Source organism: Galleria mellonella, unplaced genomic scaffold, assembly GCF_026898425.1.
Source record: "Galleria mellonella isolate WM207_F2 unplaced genomic scaffold, CSIRO_AGI_GalMel_v1 utg312, whole genome shotgun sequence".
NCBI classification, from domain to species: Eukaryota; Metazoa; Arthropoda; class Insecta; order Lepidoptera; family Pyralidae; genus Galleria; species Galleria mellonella.
In genome coordinates, this window is record NW_026442074.1 from 966345 (window position 1) to 989026 (window position 22682).

Genomic DNA, 22682 nt, shown 5'->3' on the forward strand with positions numbered 1-22682 from the left:
GCGTATTTTTTTAAATCTATTTTGAAGCTTGTTTGCCATTCTAAGCTGTATAAAAAAATATCAATAAGTATTGAAATTTTAATTATTATCAACCAGCTGTAATCAACGAAATTTTTAATGAAAAAAAAATTAATAGGAAGCCTTCTCAGATGGATCCAATCATATTTAAGTAATAGGAGTCAATTGGTTACTATTAAGGGAGTACCTTCTTCACCCATTTCTGTGTTATCCGGTGTGCCCCAAGGATCACATCTTGGCCCTTTATTTTTTATTATTTTTATAAATGATCTTATAGATAAACTGAAATGCCCCCGGGCTCTATATGCGGATGATCTCAAGATCTTCTATGCCGTTAAAGATATCACTGACTGTCAATTTTTGCAAACCGACTTATACGTTATACAGAAATGGTGTAGAGAGAACTACATGTATCTCAATGTATCAAAATGTTTCGTGATCTCAATTACAAATAAAAAGAACAAACTAGTTTACAATTACGATCTTTACGGTCAGTTTATTACTAGGAGGATGGTGGTCAGAGATCTTGGCATAGAGTTTGATGAAAAGTTATCATTTAAAGAGCATTATAGTACATTGATTACGAAGTCATCTAAACTTCTTGGTTTTATTGCTAGGGTCACGGTTGATTTTAAGAATCCCCATAGCCTTATTCTTTTGTTTAATGCTCTGGTACGAAGTATTCTTGAATACGGCTCTGTTATATGGTCACCTTGCTATAAATGTCATTCCGATAGAATTGAATCTGTTCAGCGAAAATTCTTAAAAATTCTAAGTTATCGTAGTGGTTATGGGCGGGTTCTATCAAGTTGTGAAAAAAGACTAGAAAAATTTAATGTGACTCTCTTATCTACAAGACAAAACAGATCGACTTACTTACTTTACACAAAATAGTTCATTACCATATTCACTCGGCTTCTCTACTCTCTGCTTTGACCTTCAATATAAAAACTATAACACGGAGTTCTAAAACATTTGCACTCTGCGTTTATAAGAACAATACATCGTATTATAACCCGCTTATCCGTATGTGTCGTACTTTTAATGAATTTTCAACTAAGTGTCCTCAAATTGATATCTTCAACTCACGTCTAAACACCTTCAAAAACATTTTACAATCAGCCATCAAGTCTCTTTGACATATCCATATTCTTTATGTATTTTTATCATTTGCATGTACTTCACTGTTTTTTACCAATTTCATATGCTTTCTTTATATAACTTTATAATTTAACACTGTTTGCCGACTGCTTTAACCATGCTGTGTGTACACGAGTCTGGGTCTCAATCTGGTTCAATCTAATATCTTTATATAATGTCTATCATGTTATTGATTGTAACCTGTTGTGTATACCTTTAATAAATAAATAAATAAAAAAATTAATTAATTAATTGCAGCCTAGATTGGCAAACAAGCTGAGGGCCCACCTGATAGAAAGTGGTAACCGTCGCCTATAGACATGAGCAGTGTTATGGATATAACAGAGTATACTGTTTCGCCCATGATACCCCCCGTGCGTTGCCATTCCCGAGGACTCGTGTTATTCCTTAGTACTCTGTAAATTCACTGTCATATCCCACCCTTCATACAGAAACACAGCCATGCAAACAACTGCGTAATATCTTTATTTTTGCATTATTATTCTAGATTATGCCCTTGGGGCCGCAATGATTAAACTAAACTAGTGAAATGTCCATCTCAGTTTTATAGCTGTGGATTAAAATCTCTATTTCAGATAGAATCGCTTCGGTCGCCGATCACATGGGAAACAAGAAGACAGTGCACATCTTCTATCTCAGATTTGTTGATGTTAACGATTCTATCAATAAGATTCGTTTGTAATTTGTCTAGTCTTTACTGTTTTTGTTTTATCATTCCTTCTATGTTATTCCTCGTTCTTAGGTCTCGAAACATACAGAGTACTATCTGCGATACAGGTACAATATTGTGGGTGCATTCAATTAAACAAAATTGGTGGACTTTTGAATGTTTATTATTAGATTTACACTGTCATTTACAATAAATTTTCATGTAGATGGTAGGACATAAATCAATATTGCATAACGCTAAGGCTAATTGCATCAGTATTTGTTGTGGATAAAAATTAACAAAATATACGCAACATTACAAATTCAAATAATAACATAACGCTAATATCTTACTCGGGCACGCACTCGCTCCACAACGCTATGCCACTACAATTTGGAGTCCAGTCTGTCGAATTAGCCACAGTTCACGGTTATCATAAGTATGAAGATGGAATGTCTTCGAGTAGGCGTAGGCATACAGTACAGATCGCACAATAAATAATTTCCAAGTGCATTACCTTAAACCTAGCACAACGTTAGATCTACTTACTGTTTGTCCTGCAATATCGTAAGAATTGTATAGCGCTACAGCACAATATTTACCAGAACATGCGAAAATAAAAAAAAAACAAACAAAAAAAAAAAATAAAGAATAAATTAAAATATACAAAAATGTCTATCACAATACTCGTAAGTAATTAAAGCAATTTAAATGTGAATACTCCAAATGTTGTAATACGAACGAAGCGGGTTACATCGACACGTGTTTATGTATCTACAAACAAACAAACGAACAAACAAGCTCAGCCAGACCCTCCCCGTCGAGTCGCCAAATCGTTACGCGAGTTTGTTCTGAACAGTAAACAGTAGTACTACACAGTAGTCACGATTTACACAAAACGTATTAAATTTTCGCAATAAATACAAGTGTGTGTACGCTCAATACGATAGATACATAAAGACCAATAGGGTGACGCCACTATCACTTACCTATTAATATTGCAAGTAACTACATAATACCACCCTAAATGTTATCCTTTAAAATATATCAATCAATGAATGATCAAATGTATACAAATGCAGCGTGGGCGCGCGCGCGGAAGACTCGCCGAGTGGCTCGGCGACTGCAAGCTGCATGCTGCATTGCTGCAAGCTGCACGGTGCAAGCTGCAAGCACGGCGCAGCTGCAGCGGACGCCGAGCCGTGCGGCCGACTGTTTGTGCGGGCGGCGCTGTCGACGCCGAGTTGCGATACGTACGAACATATTATACTAACGCCATCCACGACGATAACACGTACATTTACGTACCTAGTGTATACCCAAATTAAACGTTACATCTCATAAACATTTGCCGCTATGGTGCTTGTAAACTCTCAACAGAGATTAAATACATTAATTTTACACAAGGTACAAAATACTTAGAAAAATTTACAATCCCCACCATAAAGTGTGGCGGTGAAAAGATGGAAACGTCTATTCAGCGTTGTATATAGTAAATATCCCTGTTGGCGAGAGACCTACTCGGCATCGGCCGGCGCGGACAAGCTAAGATAACATCGCTAGAGATCAATAGAGTGTATCCTTTACAAAATACATCCTTAAGAACATACAGTTAAAATGCAATACCAAAGTACTTTTTTCTTAACATTATTATTATTTTTTTTTTTCGTTATTGAAAACAAAGATTATATAAAAAAGAAGTAGATATTTAAAATGTATATTACTCATAGATAATTTGACACGATACATAAACAAAATTTTTAATATTATGTATGTAGGAGGAGGAGGCATTCGTTCCGTGTATATACGAATAGATAATTTTCCAGTGTACGCACGAACAAGTTGGTGAGTTCTGATATACGGGCTACCTGGTTACCTTTAACAACCGGTTGTCATTGAGGGCTGGGTCTTATATGATACTATAGTTATTTTTTTATTATAGTTAAATATTATTTTAAAGGGTATTACGACACGTCCTGATCTTCCACGTCTTGCGCTTGCTCTTTCTGTTCAGCCTCGCCTGCAACACAACACACAATATTATAATACATTGCTGCCACTGTGTTATAGGTCAACTATTTAAACTTCAGTAAGGAAAATATCTATTTTCTCGCGTCACGGTAAATACTTGTGCAGGGGCGCCAGGTATTTCATTTAATTGATGACCACAAAGTCATGAAAATTTATATTTTAAAAATACCAAGGTATTCTAAAAACAGCTGTTATCGATTGAGTAGCCAATTCTAATAAACAGACTACTCTCTCAGGCGTTGCGTTTACTCTGTAGCGATATGTGCTAATCACCTTCTCCGTCGCCCTGCATGTCCGAGGTCCAAAGGGTAAGGTTATCCCGGAGCAGCTGCATGATGAGGGTCGAGTCCTTGTAGCTCTCCTCGGACAGCGTGTCCAGCTCGGCGATCGCGTCGTCGAACGCCGCCTTGGCGAGCCGACACGCGCGGTCGGGACTGTTCAGGATTTCGTAGTAGAATACCTGCAACACAGCGCGTGTACACATTGAAGACACTTGCAAAAAGGTTTGTATGGGACTGTATGATGATTAACAGATGTTTTAAGTGCAAATTCACACATGCACAATAAATTGTGACAATCTTAATGAGATACAAAACATTATCGTCGCAGTGTTGTCCCGGCATAGAATAGGCCCTCCTTTCCCGTGGGTGTCGTAAGAGGCGACTAAGAGAGGGCAAGGGATAGGCAGCAGTGTCTCTTTTAAAACATCTCGAAAAGCCTCACTGCGGTTGTCAACCCGCCTGCCAAGCGTGGCATCTACTAGCAAAACTCCCCTTATCGGGAAGACTTATGTCCAGCAGTGGACAGTTAACGGTTGTAATAACAAAACAATATATACCTATTACTAGCTATTACGATATGACCTCGTGTACGAAATTTCATTCAAATCCTATTAGTAATTTATGTGTAACAAACATCCATTCATCGTTACAAACTTTCGAATTTATAATATTAAAATAGTTTTAATAAGTCGAATGCCATGCTTCTAACATAAAATCTATCATCCCATCGCTATCTCTTTCCTATCTCGTGGGTATCCCAAGAGACAATTAAGGGAACTTAATGATCAAGGGTTTAGCAGTAAACGCCCTTCTTAAAACACCACCAAAGCATAACTGCGGTTGCCAACCCACCTGTCAAACGTGGCAACTACTGGCAAAATATAAATATGTACCATTCACATATTATGGCTTTACTGCATATTTGTATCTCGATACTATATTCTCATGAGGTTTTCTCCAACAAGGGTGATAATATAACCAAAGTCTATAGGAGAAGGAATGACGAACATTAGCTAGTTCTTAACAACATTGAGAAAACTCGTATCTTTTGACAATTACAAATTATAATTTTGCATTGAAACTACTCAATGATATTTTGAGCCAGTATCCGCAATTGGATGTATTTGCCTCCAACTTGCTGGAGTTTCGTCGAGTGACCTCAGAGTATTTGTGTTCACACGTTTTTTGTTTCAGTTAAATCTTTTTATATTATTTTTATGTAATATTCCTTTTTATATATTATTGTACTCATGCTTTCCTGGGTGAGCGTATTGGAAGACTGTAAGGCTCACCCAGTGGATGTAATAAAAAAATAAATAATAAAACCTGAAAGGAAAAAATGGAATTTACCAATGTCCATAATAAAGCATTCAGAATTGATAAAAACGAGTCATAATCGTTTTGAAATAGCATGTTAATGAATATTAACATTAGAAGACAAATTAAGAGTTCGTTGACTCATTGATAGATTAGTCTTTAGGGTCCGGTTGTAGAGTGAACTCTATATTGATTCCGAGGTCCAGCAAGATAAGAATGTTATATAATTATTATGTAAATAACAAGGGTCCTATTTAGTTTAGAACAGGGAGACAATAAATAATACCAGGTTTTAATGTGTGATAATGGATTAACCCAGCCTGCGCTATCTGTTTACTGCTTTTTTTTTTTTTTTTTTGATGGGTGAAAATGGTATGGTAACCCCGCCTGCGCTAACGGGATACGCTGGCGGAGCACCAGTGAAGGGTGATAGATGATAATGAAAACAGGCCAGTTAGCCCATCATGATGAATTCATCAGGAATTAACCATGATAGTTTAGAACCAGGGAGAAGTCTCCCTAACAAGCAGGTCGACCTGGTTGGTGTATATCATTGCTAGCAATGGGATTCTCAGTCTCCATTACATATAAATAAAATTATTTTTAACAACCCCTACGACGCGGCGACAACATTGACTCCTAAATAAATCAAAACTAATATTGATTAGATAACGGCCGTGTTGGTATTTGATAACACGTATCATTTAACAGTACTGTTATGTCGCGGCGTCGTACGCTGAGACAATAGACAGAGAGAAAAATTGTAAGCAAAAGAGATAAAAAAAATATATGGCAAAAAATACATTTGAGCCTGACAGACTTCACACATTTTTTATGCAATTTAGAATGGCAAACAAGCGACGGCCCACCTGATAGAAAGTGGTAACCGTCGCCTATAGACATGAGCAGTACCATGGACATAACAGAGTATACTGTTTCGTCCATGATATCCTCCATGTGTTGCTATTCCTGAGGTCTAAGGTGTTTTGTCTTTGTACCTTGTAATTTTACTGCCATATGCCACACTCAACTCGAATGAAAATGATGAAAATCGACTAATTTGTGTAACACCACTTATGATTGTCAAAATTTTGCATCACAATCGGTCAAAAGGTTGGCCCATTTTACATAATAAAAGGAGCATAAGAGTGATTTTGATTACTACAGCCCATAGGACATTACCACCATAGGAGTTGCTTGTGCGTCAATAGAAATAGTCTAAATCGTTCTGTCTCAATCCATAATGGTTAACAATCAAGGCCCTGCTTTCACAGCGTGATGGTTACAAACAATAATTATATTTATGTACTAAAAACATATAAAACCGCCTATATTATATCAAAATCGAGAGCGAGCATTGAGCAAATTTGAATATTTTAATGAAAATGCAAATACATCGTGACACAATAATTTTATGGCATTACACACTGTGCAATTTGGATACATTTTGTGTATTTTAATTATATAGACAGATAGATAGTTACTCTTTGTTTCCTCCATAAAATTACAATAGTAAACTTATTATAAATACAAACAATTACAAGAAAACATTACACTGAGAAAACAATGGGCGGCCTTATCGCTAAGAGCGATCTCTTGCAGGCCACCTTTGGATGGAGAAGAGTAATTATAAACAGTGTGACTGAAGGCATGAAACTGATCGTTTTTTAAATACATATAGAGATATGCATACGCAGAATACTGTGAATACAAAAATGTATATTTTAAGTTATTAATAGATACATATATAAATACTTAAATACATATATATACATATGTAGTTATAAAAATAAAAGGAAATTTAAATATGCTAGTCACACACAAATTACGAACGTGACAACTTGTTCAGATAGAAGTCTTTAATTTTTGTTTTAAAATATGGTAGGCGCTGTATAGTCTGTGTAGATGTTGGTAGACTATCATATAGTCAAAACAGCTTGCACAGTAAACGATTTGTCATAAAAATTTCTGAAATGTACTGGTATATATTGGTTAATACTGAATGAATTGCATCATCCTGTGCCTCCCCCCCCCCTCCATAATGGAAAGGCGGCTCAAATAACGACGATAACAACTGTACGGTACTCACTGAGAAATTAAGAGCGAGGCCGAGGCGGATGGGGTGGGTCGGTGGAAGTTCCGTCATCGCGATGTCGGAGGCGGCCTTGTATGCGACCAGGGAGTTCTCGGCCGCCTCCTTACGGTCGTTGCCGGTTGCAAACTCCGCCAGATATCGGTGGTAGTCACCCTGAAAACGAAACAAACGACATTGTACACTTCTTTATATTATTATACGAATAAATGCATATCGAGCTTCAGCTGAAATCTGATTTGGATATTGAAATCTTTTTAAAAATATTAAAGTTTTATTCTTAGAAATACATAAAATATATCTCGATGGTCAAAATAATAATTTGTTTTTAGATTAACAACCTTATAAGAGGGTTAATCTTGAAATAGGTTCTAATGGATCGATATTGGGAATTGAAACGTTTCACACTCGAATTGCAAAACTAGCGACATAATGATTCCATACTGTTCTAATAGATGCATATTAGTGCAACTTGCCAATGCAAACTATTGTAAACCGATCCCAATTAGAACCTAACTTCTAACTAATGTTTCATGGAGTGCAGTATAAAATTGTCATTGGCAATGAGATTGGATAGAAACCGATATTAGATTCAAGAGGAGACCAACTGAATGCAAAACATTCAAGATTTCACATTTAAAAAGACAATTGTAATCATTAAAACTATGTAAGTTTCTAAAGAATTCAGGAAACACGCTAAAAATTCTCGACTCGAGTCCGCCAGCCGCTGGGCAACATTCATTCTTTAATGACGTATCACAAAAAACTAGACAGGAAACGCTGATCAGTGTCAAACGTGTACAAACTAAACTTGTCCTTAAATGTGGCACCTCGTACGGCGACTCGTGATCATTATTGGGCGTTTGTCGTATTTGTCACACTAGATGACGTGCAAGCAAACAATATACGGGCAAATATACGATCGAGCACACACGCGGTGCTAAGTAACGAACGTGTGGACACAACCTACTATGTACCATGAACATAATGTTAAAATAATGAAAGAAATGTTAAAACTATAATGTTGATAGTTGGAACACGAGTTGAAAGGGTTTATTTATTTATATATATACTTTATTATATACAACAACAAAGGTGAGCTTAATTCTAAAAGAGTTCTCTTCCAGCAACACCCAAAGTGGAAAGGAGCATCAATGTTAGCGGGTGTAGCGGTGTACAATATCGCACAAAACTAGCAAAACTCTGAATTTAGAGTCATGGTATGCCCAGTATTGTCTATTAGCTTCTGTCAATAATGCCAAATTCACGGTCAGCATTTAGCAAATAAAAAACGCAGTAGTACACACTGCGTAGACCAGTTCCCGGAATCCCAATCATGGTCGAGTCAATTAAGTAAATGAGCTTTTCTAAATTATCTTGGGTTTGGATTTTTGGGCTAAGCCAGCTAAATGTAGGTGCGATCAGAGGGCCTACCATGAAATATTTTCCGAAATTTCGAGGACGAACGAAACAGAAATTTGATGTTAAAATTATATAATATATGCCGTTTAAAATTTTAAAAAATGGTAAAATATCGTTCCTCTGGACTATTAGGATAGGACTTATGATGAACAAAATGTTAAGCTCCATTTTACGGGGTCGATTTCGGTGGGAACAAAAACACGAAATTGAGCCCGAAATTTCGGAATTTCATTTCATGGTAGACCACCTGATTTCTTGTTATTACAGTAAATACTAAAACAATTTTCACATTTATATACGCGCTCCTTTTCTTATCGCTTTCCTTGTTTAATATTGCTATCGAAATATGTTTGTCCTTGTCATATTCTGGTCTACTTTGGGGCATTATTTGCTAAGATTCATAAGGCGATTGTGAATCCAATTACTCATGTCCGAAGCGTATTAGCCTATTTGACCTCTTTGATATGAAACTGACAAGCGCGTGGTAATTCGTACTTAATAATTGGTATATTTGTCAACCAACTACAAAAAGGAGATTCAAAACTCGGTAATTTTTTTTATGTCTGTTACCTCATGACTCATAAGCCGATTTGGAAAATTCTTTTTTTATCTGAAAGTATACACTTTTAGATTGGTTCTATAAAAATTTTAACATAATAAGTTCAGCAATTTAGTTTTGAAATCAAAATAAATGATTTTGCCACAACTGAAGTCAGTTTTTATTTGAGCAGCACAATTATTGTTAATCACAGAAAAATATATAAGTCACTATAGTAAGTATCTACTAACTCAAAATGCTTATAACTAGGTTTAATTTATTTTTATTTGTTTACTACGCAAGCGGAGTTAATACATAAGAGGTATATATATACATATGTCTGGCATACCTTCATTTTGTAATAGAATACTTTGGACTCGCCGGTCTGTGAGCTGGGGATTAAGTGTTTGTCGAGCACGCTGAGTATGTCTGAACAGATGTCGCGCAGCTCCTTCTCCACCTGGCTGCGGTACGCGCGGATCATGTTCAGTTTGTCCTCGGCGCCCTGCAAACAAACAAGCGTCACCGTGTCAACTGGACGTTACAACACACAATGGAAGTACGACACACTGGTCATAACAATAGATGCATAATAAAAATAGAGATTTTCTATTTTTATCCAAATATAGTCACATAGTTTGAGGAACCGATAATCGATGAGGGAGAAAGGTTTTTGAATGGTGACCGCCAACACTAGATGGAGTAACAACCTCAAAGGGAGACTTTGTACAAAAGTCGTTTGCTTGGACACCTCTGTCCTATATGGCTGTGAATTTACAGGGTACAGAGGAATAACACCTGACTTCCCAGGAATAGCAACGCATGAGGAGTATCATGGACGAAACAGTATACTCTGTAATGTCCACGGTACTGCTCATGTTTGTAGGCGACGATTACCACTTTCCATCAGGTGGGCCGTCAGCTTGTTCAACATTCTAAGTTGTATAAAAAAAAAGTTATTGACTGATATACTATGTATTATGATATAGTTTTCACTACATTAAGCCACCTAAGGCAATAAATAGCAATACGCAAATGACAAAAAAAGCGTCCTTCTACACGCATAACTTCTACTACCCTGTTTTGCGACAAATTTCCAACCAACCCAATTTTCTACAAGCCCATTCCACTTTTCTCCAAACTTAAGTTAGCTAACACAAAAATTTATCGTTGTTTATGGACATGAAATGAATGGGCATCACAGAACGTTATTGACGCCTTGACGGGATGCCCTTTCTGGGGACTAAGGTAGCACGGTTCCGTACACTGCAATTTCTCAGATACGATCAAATTGTCTCAAATCGTCACACAGCCATGTGGACACAGCTGCTTTACAGCAAAATGCGAGTGGGAGTATGTGTGGGTGATAATCAAGTAAGTCTGATGGTAAATTATCAAAGACTACGCCTGTAACACTAGAATTATATAATACTAGCGTTCCGGCCCGGCTTCGCACGGATAGATTAGAATTTTCAAGAAAATATATATTCTACGTTACTCGCTGAAAACGTAGCTTTCCATATGTAAAAGGATTTTTAAAGCGGTTGAGTAGTTTTTGAGCTTATTTATTATATAAAAAAATCTTTCCTTTTTTAGATTAACTCCTATTTTAACTATAACACTGTTTTGTCACTTTCAAATTAAAAATTTAGTGTAAAAGAAAGAGACAAAACAGTTCAATAGCTAAAAAGGGTTTATGAGAGGTTTGACATTTTACGATAAGAGAGTAAGTGTTTAATTAAAAAAAAAAAAAAAAAATCCTATATAAAGAATTGAATTTTAAAACATTATTGTTTATTTATTAATTACTCTCTGTATTATTACATAACAGTTGGTAATATTAAAATTTAAAACAGATGAATTGAGAATTTTATCCGCCAAGTCGCTCAATGAGCTGTTATAATTTCTACAAATCTGGTACGCAGTCAACAAAAATGATCCCAGGCTTAGAAAGTGACATTCTTGCTTACGTGAAGTCATAAGTGACGCATCGCATGAGTCACTGTCTACTTATACATATGATTTTGCTCTGCAAAAATACATTGCTTACTATTCATAACACATGGCGACAGAATTAATACTGACCAATAAAAAATATATCTCATCATCATCAGCCATCATCCGTCCACAGCTAAACATAGGTCTCCCTCATAAAGGAGGTTTCGCCAGAAGTTGTCATGCTTTGCAGGTGGTTATTCCCAATAATGTAGTAACAAACAGATATACGTGAAAAAAAAATATATGATCACGACTATATCTAGCGGAGTAATCAGAGGCATTTGGGAACCGTTACGCCGTGGCGATGGTAACACTCGACCCGGTCTCATTTCGCCGAGCGAATTAGAATCCAACGTAGCAGGGAGCATGTTTTACGCCGTCACTCGGATTATGCTATTTCTATATCAGGCTAAGTAAACTACCACAACCCTGGACAGCATGGTGAAATAGTCACGATTGAACGGCATACAGTTTTCCACTTCTGACAGTTGGAACATGACCAAATATTATTGTGATGGATAGACGTTCTTTACAAAACGCAAATACCTAACCTACCAGACAGTCCTAGTGGAATGAAAGCTTTCACTCACAATGGCGGGTCGTTGACACTCGGCTCGCCACGCCTAGCGCTATATAATATCATGTTACAAAAACTAATGGAGATACTTTACTTGCAAATATATTTTCACATTACATTCAATTCGAACCGGTAAATGAGCAGTTTTCAAATATTACACATCAAACATGAGTTTGTGATTTTGGATGAAAACAATGTTTCTTTCTATACGAAACAACGAATGTTCTAAAGAACTTTATTGCGCAAGGTAGGGCCATTAGGAAGTCATTAAATGACAGCTTTAAATAGAGGCAAATTTCAACAAAAGCGGCGTGATCCATGACCTGTCACTACTATATGAACTGATGACGTCCGTAGACTGTCACACGCAATGTGCGCCGAGCGTGGTGCGTTCGTTTTTCGGTCATATTTGAGTCACAGAGGGGATGAGGTCACCTTGGGAGAGAGGCAGGGAGTGGCCGTACTGTGTGGAGTTGGAGGTACTGTTACTTATACTGTGATAATAGCATAAGTGATCCACATTACATGTCTATCAGTTAGCTAAATCTTCTATCAGTCATAGCTTCTGACAAGGCAATACTTGTAAGACAAACGTCCCGACAAACCTTGAATGATTTATCAATATTTAACGGAAACTACATGGAGATTAAATTTTACTTATGACTTATCTTGAAGAAACAATGTGTCTTAGGTAAATCACAAAGAATATTTCTTGTAATCGGAGCGAGGAACTGGAAGAGGTTTCGAAGCGAACAAAACGATTGATTGATTTGCTGTAACTGTTGGTTAAAAAAAAAAAGTGAAAAAAAAAAAAAAGAATAAGCCCAGTAACTTCCTTCTAATTCTGATTTGTCTTGACTTTTTTGTTTAGACAGGAAAATTGGCGGGGGATTGGCTCCTTCATTTCTTGGACTTTATTTAATTTTGACATGTATCAAATGGAACGATAACCTGGTAATCCTACTTTCTAATATTTAACTTTAGGCTCCACTATCATGAAAAATTATATATTTGAGGGTAGTTAAAGCCCAATGTTTAATTACGCACACCTGAATATCAGAATTCAAGATAAGTAGGAGTAATGCGGCACATTGGAAACAATACACAGCGGGGCGGCATCCGCGCCACTTATTGATTCGTTTCAAACTTGTATGATGGACGGGTCGTTTTGACAATATGTAAATCAAGCGAGGGAAGTTCGTACTTGCGGTGTGCCGAGTCAGCCTTTTATGTATTCGAGTATTTTAGTACTCGTTAAAAAATGCCGACTAGAATCTGAGAACTCGGGACAGTACAAGTGTCATCATCCTCTTCCTACCCTTATCCCAATTATTATTTGGGGTCGGCGTAATATGTTTTTATTCATATTACAAAAAGATTTGGCTTTTAGTTTTACGACCAGCCGCCTGCCTTACGTCAACCCTCTTTGGGACAGTACAAGTGTAATATATACTTAATAAAAATAATAAATGTTCAGTCAATCTTAATTATTTTTTTAAGAAAAAAAAAAAAACAATGAAATATTTAATCAAAAACAGAAAAACATATGACAAACACGCGAAAAGTATTCAAGTACAGTAAATATTCGAAACCTGTATTTTAATTTTAATAGAAATACTGAATACACAAGTATTCGATTCAGCCGACCCGGCACATCACTAGTACGAACGCCACTAGCACGCGAGGTCGGGCCGAGGTCTGGCCGCGCCCGTGAAGTCACTTATCGGAGCACGCGCGACGGGCAGTATTTTTTATTCTTATCAGAAAAACAATAGTAAATTAGTGTTGTTGCTTGTATGCATACAAGTATAACGTATCTGTCCTAATATAGAGACGCAATATATTCTGTCTCTTACAAAACAATCATTGCGACGGATTTTTTTTAAATATTACAAAGAAAGTATTGATATTTTGTTTATAATAGATAATAAATTGATATTCAAAAGGTACTAAAATGAGTTTAGCTATATTATTAGTAACATGGACTGTACTTTAAAAAAAAATACGTAAAATAAAAAACAATCAAAGAGGGTTGACGTCAGGCAGGCGGCCGGTCGGTCGGTTGTAAAACTATAAGCCAAATACTTTTGTAACATGAATAAAAACATATTACGCCGACCCCAAATAATAATTGGGAGAAAGGTAGGAACATGACATGACATATAATAAAAAAAAAATACTAATTTACTTAAAAAAAAAAAAGCTAAAGAAACGGGGACAGAATACAAAATTTTTAGAACATAAAAATGGAATTATAACATCAACTACACTATTGGTTTGCATTCACGAGGTACCAGTAACGGACAATATATGGCGATAAAGTTGGGGTGTCAAATGAATTGGCTTATAGTAACTTACAAAGGATCATACATAGGGCATCGCCTATGTATATTTACAAAATCCATGTGTTTTACTAAGACGGATGGAAACGTACGCCAAGGACTTCTCTCTCAAGGATTCCCTCTCGAATAAACCTGAATCAAATTAATCGGTCACAGATCGATCAGGTTCGCGATATTTAGTCGATGCTAAATTATTAACACGACTAACAAATATTATCGAGTGACACAAAACGCGGTCAGTGAATTTAAACTAGAAGGTAAGCCGGTATTGACCTAAATAAACATTTATTTCACTTACAATACATAATTAAATGGATGAAAGTTACGGAAAACGTAAAACTTTGAATAATATTGGTAAACCATAAAGGCCGTATTAGGGGGGGAAAGGGATTATTAGTAATAGAGACTGAGAATTCCATTGCTAGCAATATACCCAAACAGGTCGACCTCCTCGCGGTTTCCCCTGGAAACTATCATGGTTAACTCCTGATGAATTCATCATGATGGGCTAACTGGCCTGTTTTCATTCTCATCTATCACCCTTCACTAGTGCTGCGCCAGCGTATCCCGTTAGTGCAGGCGGGGTTACCATTTCATTTTCACCCATTGAAAAAAAAGGCCGTATTATGGTTGAGGAGATATGACTGTGAAATTACAGGACGGGAAGGCATAAGGAATGCCAACGCATGCCGGGTACCGTGAGCGACACAGTATATTCTGTTAAGCTTATTCTATACACGTACACGTTTGATACTAGCAAGTTACTTAAAAATATGGGTTATTATAATAAATTACATGTTCATTCCCGTGCGGTCTTGGTCACCCTATCCTTTCCCGTGGGTGTCGTAAGAGTCGACTAAGGGAGGGCGAGAGATGGGCAGTAATGTCCTTAAAACATATCCAAAGTCTAACTGCGGTTGCCAATCCGCCTGCCAAGCGTGGCAACTACTGGCAAAAACCCTTAGGAGAAGGCTATGTTCAGCAGTGGACAGTAAAAGGCTGATGATGACTACATATTCATATTGAGAAATTACCTTCCATAGCCCAAACAAAAACTGTCTTAAAACCAATTAGTAGTGTTATTATTTCACCTTCCAATTTGGGAATTCAGCGTAAAAGAGACAAAACAGTTCCACATAGCGAAAATAGTAAATATTTATGAAACGTGAACGTTTTTATGGATAAAGGGGAGGTTTATTAGTATATACTTCGTGAACACCGGTCTCGAACATTCGACGCTAGTGTTGTTTTGTTCTATATAAAGAAGCTAGATTGTGTATTAGGAAAATCTCATTAGCTAGTCGATTGCAATATATAGCTTTTCGATAAAGCTATGCAAATGAGGGCTTATATTGGTTCAGCTTGTATTAAATCGGGAACGACAGAAAATCGCACGATTGGCCTACCTACGTAACCTAACTACTTAGATTCGGGAGAGAATTGTTAGTAACCCAGTAGCAGCCCTATCAGGTCGAATGCTACAGCCATGGTTATTTCCTAATTTATTCGACATAATAGGCTACCTCATGGGTTAATCAAAGGGGAAAAGGGATAGTAATGCGGACTACCAGACCCATTGTTAGCATCATATCCTATCAGGTCGATCTCCCCGTGGTCTCCTTGGGAACCATAATGCAGAATTACAGGTGTATTCATCACGATGAGTTGACTGACCTGCCTTTTCATTCTCATATATCATTCCTCACTGGTGCCCCTCCAGTGTATACCGTTAGCACAGGCGGGGTTACCATTCCATTATCATCCATTAAAAATCATCCATCATCATAGCCCCACTTGAAAGAGGAATTTAAGGGGGGAGGGGGGATGGACAAGGGATTATTAGTAACACAGCCTTTTCATTCACACCAGTGTATATCGATAGCGTGGGCGGGGTATCATTCATTAAAAAAAAAGCACGAATTTATCACGATGCACCAACTGCCTGACTTGAACCTCACCTGGCGTCCCTCAATTACAATTCAATTTTCATTTAAAAACCCTGCTCAAGTTTGTGAACTTGTCGGTACAAGACCCGGTAATTCAGTTATATTATACGTACGAGATAACAATCCAATTATCTAATTATAAAACGATTAAGACTATATACACCGTGCGGGAGGCACTCGCTCGGCTTTCGTTGGACGGTGGCGAGTTAACGCGTAAAGTATAGGGACGGCTACCATCAAAATTAATTTACAGAAGTACCTCTTAGTATTTTTACGAGTATAATTTGAAATTCTCAATGTGTTTGATATTTCTTTTCGTGGCTACGATATATAATTACCGAGTGGTTCCGACTTAGAATGGACTGCTCCTATCTTTGCCGTGGGTGTTGTAAAGAGGCGACTAAGGGAATAATGATGGAGAGATGACCAACAGCACCCCTGTTAAAACATGCCAAGCCAAACTGCGGTTGCCAACCCACCCTGCTATACTTGGCAACTACTGGCAAACTCCTTATGGGGAAGACCTATGTTCAGACCGAAGTCGCTTATTTTGCAGAGTAAATTTGAAAAAAACATATTTTTTTTTCGGGTTCTTCAAACTCGGTAACGCGCTCGTAATGCAGGCGTTCATAGACTACGGTAACTGCTTAGGCGGTACGCTTGTTTGCCACCTCAGTAGTATAAAAAAAAATAATATGGAAATATTTTAGACCCAACCTAGATCTAAATAATATTATCATAAATGCGCAGGTTTTGCACTGTTGAGTATCAGCACCTACACAGTACTTCCTCCTGGAAAAAAGGGAAGCATTGCTAGCAATATACTCTGTTCACGTGGTCCCCCTGGAAACCATCGTGCTGAATTCCAGGAGTATTCATCACGATGGGCCAACTAAACTGCCTTTTCATCCTCATCTATCATCTCTCACTAGTGCCCTGCCAGCGTATACCGTTAGCGAAGGCGGGGTTACCATTCCATTATCATATATTAAATAAAAAAAACCACCTTCTTTTAGATATATAAAAAATTACATAAAACAACACCTGTTGTATGCAAAGCGGCATATCTTAACAAAAATTTCATAAATAAATATATTTTCCTTTTTAACGGAAGCGTAGAAGGAAAGTGTGTAAAGGCAATATTGCGTTCCGGCCTCAACGATAGGATGACGCGCGGTGATTCACTGCAAATAATGACCGACGACACGGTAATCCGTTCGTCCTTCATACATTTTTTTGATACAGTACAGAGTTGACGTTATCAATGTGTTACATCGAATTTTACTACGTATAATAACAGCGGTAAACAAATATTTCAATTAGCGTTTTACCAGAGGGAGTACAGTATACTCTGTCCATGATACTGTTCATGTCTATAGGCGACGGTTACCACTTTCCATCAGGTGGTCCGTCCGCTTGTTTGCCATTCTAAGTTGTATGAAAAAAAAAAAAAAAACTAGGTTCAACTAGTCTACTATTGTTCCGGACGACCACCCTATTGTGATGTGAACAGTTATAATAAAAAAATAGTTTTAAATAGTTTTCACTTCGAAAAATATAGTTTATAAAACAGTGATAGCTATAACCAATAAAAAGCGACGGACAATTCCATTGAAAAATAGTGAATTTTATAATTCGTTCAACTAGCCAACTGTGGTTTTTTTTTAATGGGTGAAAATGGATTGGTTACCCCGCCCGCGCTATTGGTATACACCGACGAGGCACCAGTGGAAGATGATAGGTGAGAATGAATGCAGGTTGGTTAGTTGGCCCACCATGATGAATTCGACAAGAATTAAACATGATGGTTTCCAGGAGGAACCGCATGGAGGTCAACCTGAGAGGGTATATTGCCAGTAATGGGGCTATTAGACCCCATTACTAACAATCCCTTTCCACCCAGCCAACTGTGGTTAGTAACAGGATGGGCGACTAACTAACGATTTTATATACTTTCATAGAAAATAGTGAGAATTCGCATTTTCTCATTGTAATTAATTTTTATAGCTTAGGAATGATTGTAAATAGAAAATAGACATATACATGTACCTAAATAGCGATAGAAACAGTAATTACATACATACATACATACATATCTGCCACGCCTGTCTCCCATTAGGGTAGGCAAAAGCGATGGAACGCCAAATGCTTCGATTCAAACAAACCTCAATTGTTCATAGTAAATAAAAAATAGGGTGATATTTTTTTTTTTTACTAACAGTATTTAAGAAACTTGTTACTAACAAAATGGACCAAATTGTAGTCTGAATAATAAAGTATTTTTATTAATAATAAAGTATTATTATAATTTAGTGTCTGATTGAACACTAGTACCTACACCTGACAACAGGAAACCATCTCCTTCCTGAGCGGAACCAACAATAGATCGTGCGGATAACGTCGCTGGCACATCTGGATTCCAATTTATATTTTTATAAGACGGTATATATCAAGTGGAACCCCCACCGTAGTTAATTCCTGCTGAATTCGTCATGATAGGCAATAACTGAGCTGACTTCGTATTCACCTGTCACCCTTCACTGGAACCCCACAATAAAACAAGCGCAAGTGGCCATTCCTTTTTCATCTATGAAAATAAAATGCTAAATTCGAATATCTAAATCACAACGACCTTTGACTTTTTACGGTAGCTAATGGCAAATGACCCCCGGCGCGTATCAACTGTATATACACACACACACACACACATACGCACCGACATACCAACGCGCAATCCAACGGCATTATCGATGCGTCACCGTCTCAAGGACGTAATTTTACTAGGTCTCTTACCTTTCTAATTGGAATACACAGCAATTCGATTTACAGCTGTTAGGGGGGCAGCGATAAGTGGGTTAGCCAACTTATGAACCAAGAGATGTGTGTAAAGATAGATGGCCGTGTGGTCCCGGCATAGAATAGGCCACCTCATCCATTTCCATGGGTGTCGTAAGGGGCGACTAAGGGAGGGCGAGGGATGGGCAGCAGCGTCCCTCTTAAAACATCTATAAAGCTTAACTGCGGTTGCCAATCCACCTTTCAAGCACGTGGCAACTACTGTAGGAGAAGGAGGCTTATATTTAGCAGTGGGCAGTTAAAGCCTGATATATGATAGACGCTTTTCGTATTCACTTCTTTGTATCCGCCTACTCTATAGACGACTATACTCCTACGTAACCAAGCAGTATTGAGACGAAGGATTTGTTAGTAATGGGAACTTTTTGATGGGTAAAACTGGATTGGTAACCCCACCTGCGCTATCGGTACAAACAAGCAGGATGCAGGATGGTTTTCAGTTTTTTAGTTCTTACTAGGAGGAAAGAAATTGTTAGTCTTACCAGGTACTCATGATTAAGACTTGAAGTCGTCACGACGGGCCAAAAGACTTGCTTTCATACTCACCTATAACGTTTTACTAGTGCTCCTCCAATAAATACCCTGATAGCGCATACGGTATTATCATTCCCTTTTTGATTCAAACAAAAACCTACCTTTTTATCCTCAGCGTACACCGCTAGCGTAGGCGGGGTTACCATTCCATTATCAACCATTAAAAAAAGCATTCGTATCTATTGATAGCTAGCGACGTCAGAAGTCTCGTTTCTCATGTGTACGCAAACGAAAACGACATATCGACCATTTGTCACTTGTCTATTCTGCTGACATGAAAATCCTTGATAACATTATAAAAATGAAAGGGAGTTTTTTTCTTACCCCTTAGCGCGTCAACGGTACAAATATCGTATGTCTACGCTACATGATCTATGGTCGTGGATTATTATATACTCTGTACTACACGGGAATGACAGTTTATGAGGGTCTCGCGCCATTTTTACTTGTCAATTACTTTTATTTGTAATTTTCTCGTCTATGGATTTTGTTTGTGAATTATAATAGTATAATTTAAAAAAAAAATACAATTTTATTTATAATTTTTACCAATTAATGATCCTTAATTGATCGTTGTAGGTTGATAGGTTTGATATTTCCCGAGTATTTACTGGATTTTTTATCTCGATTAATCAATATGAGAAACTTTTGGCTGATGGTATAATTTTTTTTTTTTTATAAGTGTACGACTATAGGATAATTATATCATTAGACAATACGAACTGTGTGGGTAGCAGTGTGCACGGCTAAATATTAATTGAGATTTGTTCTCAGGCTTTCACTGAGCGAAAAAGTGAACTCTCGACAAGGGAATGTTTAGATCACTTCGGCATACTCCGACACTTCATTAGTTGTCTTGCGGATAATTATTTATAGACTATTGTATACTGTAAATAATTCTTAATATGTTAGTTCATTAGTGGAGTAGAAAACGTACACGGCGCAACTTCACCGACTTCAAAAAGAAGGTCCTCAATTCGGTTTTTTTTTTATGCTCGTCACTTCATATATCCGTAGTTACAAAAATATTTGGAATATTCTTTTTTTACCTACGAGTATATCCTTTCAAATAACTTTTATATTCGTCCCGTAGAAATTTTATCAAAATCAGTAGTTTTTAAATCAAAATAATTGGTTTTGCCACAAAAATACAAATCTTAAATTATGCGTGACACCGGAATTAACATACAGACAGACAATTTTTCAAAAATACTGTTTTCTGGCATCTATTGTCTTACTGATCTCCTCATATTATTTTTTCTCAAATATCTCCCATGTACAGATTTCTAGTCTAGTTAAAATATTACTATATTAGTTTAAAATGTAAATGTTAACGTATTTATAAACGTTTCTGGAACATTCCGAGGCAAACATTCAAATTGCAATACACAGACTCAATAACCGTATGTTTACGATAGCTCGCGAGTTACGGCCGCACCCAATCGATAACGCGCCGTGAATTTGTTAAGAAATCGCATTTTTCGCGACGCATCAAGCGACTTCCAAAAGAAAGAGGTGCCTACCCGACTCTTAACGAATCCTTCCGAAATTGGGAGATTGACATTAAATATATAACTGTGTTATGTAATAACGACGTCAATCCTGAGCCGATTTGCACAATTCTTTTTTTAATCAAGAGATTTATTCCCTTATTAAATTTGTGACGATAGAAGTTACGAGTACCATTTTTATTTGTGTAGCAAAAACTGCTTGATGCAAAAATTACTAAGCAAAGTCAAATAGGACTTGTAGACACGCGATTCCGTATTCTAAATAAAAAACACGAAAAGACAGCCTCATTTTTTTAATCAGTTGAGATTTATGCACCAAAATTGGATATTAAATGGTCTTCCCAAGATCGATAAAAACTGGTGGATGTCTAATCTAGATACGCCATCTAAAAGTGGCCGATTTCATTGTTTTACTACTTCTGAAATACACGGGTACAAAAGACTTGTTTCAAATATAATACGAATGTCTCTAAATTAATTCCCGTCCGAGTCATCCAACCAGATTTTTCATAAAACAAAATATAAATTTTTTTTAATACAACTTAGAATGGCAAACAAGCTGACAGCCCACCTGATGGAAAGTGGTAACCGTCGCCTATAGTAGCATGGACATAACAGAGTACTGTTTCGTCCATAATACTCTCCATGCGTTGCCATTCCTGAGGACTCAGGTGTTAGTCCTCTGTACCCTGTAAATTCACGCCATAACCCACCCTTGAAACCGAAACACAGCCATGCAAACATAACTGCTTTACGGTTAAAACACGAATGGCACAGAGGTACCCAAACAATCTACTTTTGTACAAAGTCTCCCTCTGGGAGATGTTAAATTTATACTTTAAAAAAAACGATTCTTTCTCTACATATACGTTACTCTATTTCTTATAACACAAAGCGTATCCAGTTTGAGAAGCAGGTAGGAGAGATTAGTAGCAATACGGGCATCCGGAATCGTTTAGATCGGGTAAAAATGGTTCCGGACTACAATCGTTGTACGAACGGGCCTTTGAATTTTTCCCACGTGATACGCGGGGGCGGTCTGGAACGGATTTTTATTCGGAAACCTCTCGAACATGCTCTGCTTTCGGAACGAGGGAATTTCGGATAATTATTATTATCCAATCCTTGTCTATATAAATAAAATTGAATTGCTGAATATATGTATAGGAATCACTTCAGATGGGTCGCATCATTTTGCCTAATTATTTTCTTTTGTCATGTTTATAGTTGTCAGGAAAATGTTTGAAAAATCCTACAGAAAAAACACCCGTGCGAAGCAGAGTGGAGGGGTGGGGTGGGGAGGGGGGGGGGGGTTCTACGCTCAGTCACCAACTTCACAAGATGAAAAAGGCACCTTTGGAGAAATAATTTTATTATACGTACAAAACATATTACATATAATAAGAGAG

General features: G+C 37.2%; 1 protein-coding gene across 1 annotated transcript in view; it reads right to left on the reverse strand.

Moving 5' to 3' along the window:
* Positions 1 to 1994: 1994 nt before the first annotated feature.
* Positions 1995 to 22682, reverse strand: part of LOC113515855 (14-3-3 protein epsilon) — a 32752-nt gene continuing 12064 nt past the window's right edge. Inside the window, exons 3-6 of the mRNA XM_031908722.2 lie at positions 9859 to 10014; positions 7547 to 7705; positions 4133 to 4319; positions 1995 to 3848 (exon numbers count right to left, since the gene is read on the reverse strand). Of these exons, the coding sequence (XP_031764582.1) occupies positions 3793 to 3848; positions 4133 to 4319; positions 7547 to 7705; positions 9859 to 10014 (558 nt within the window). The 3' untranslated portion in view covers positions 1995 to 3792. The remainder of the gene's footprint in view (positions 3849 to 4132; positions 4320 to 7546; positions 7706 to 9858; positions 10015 to 22682) is intronic.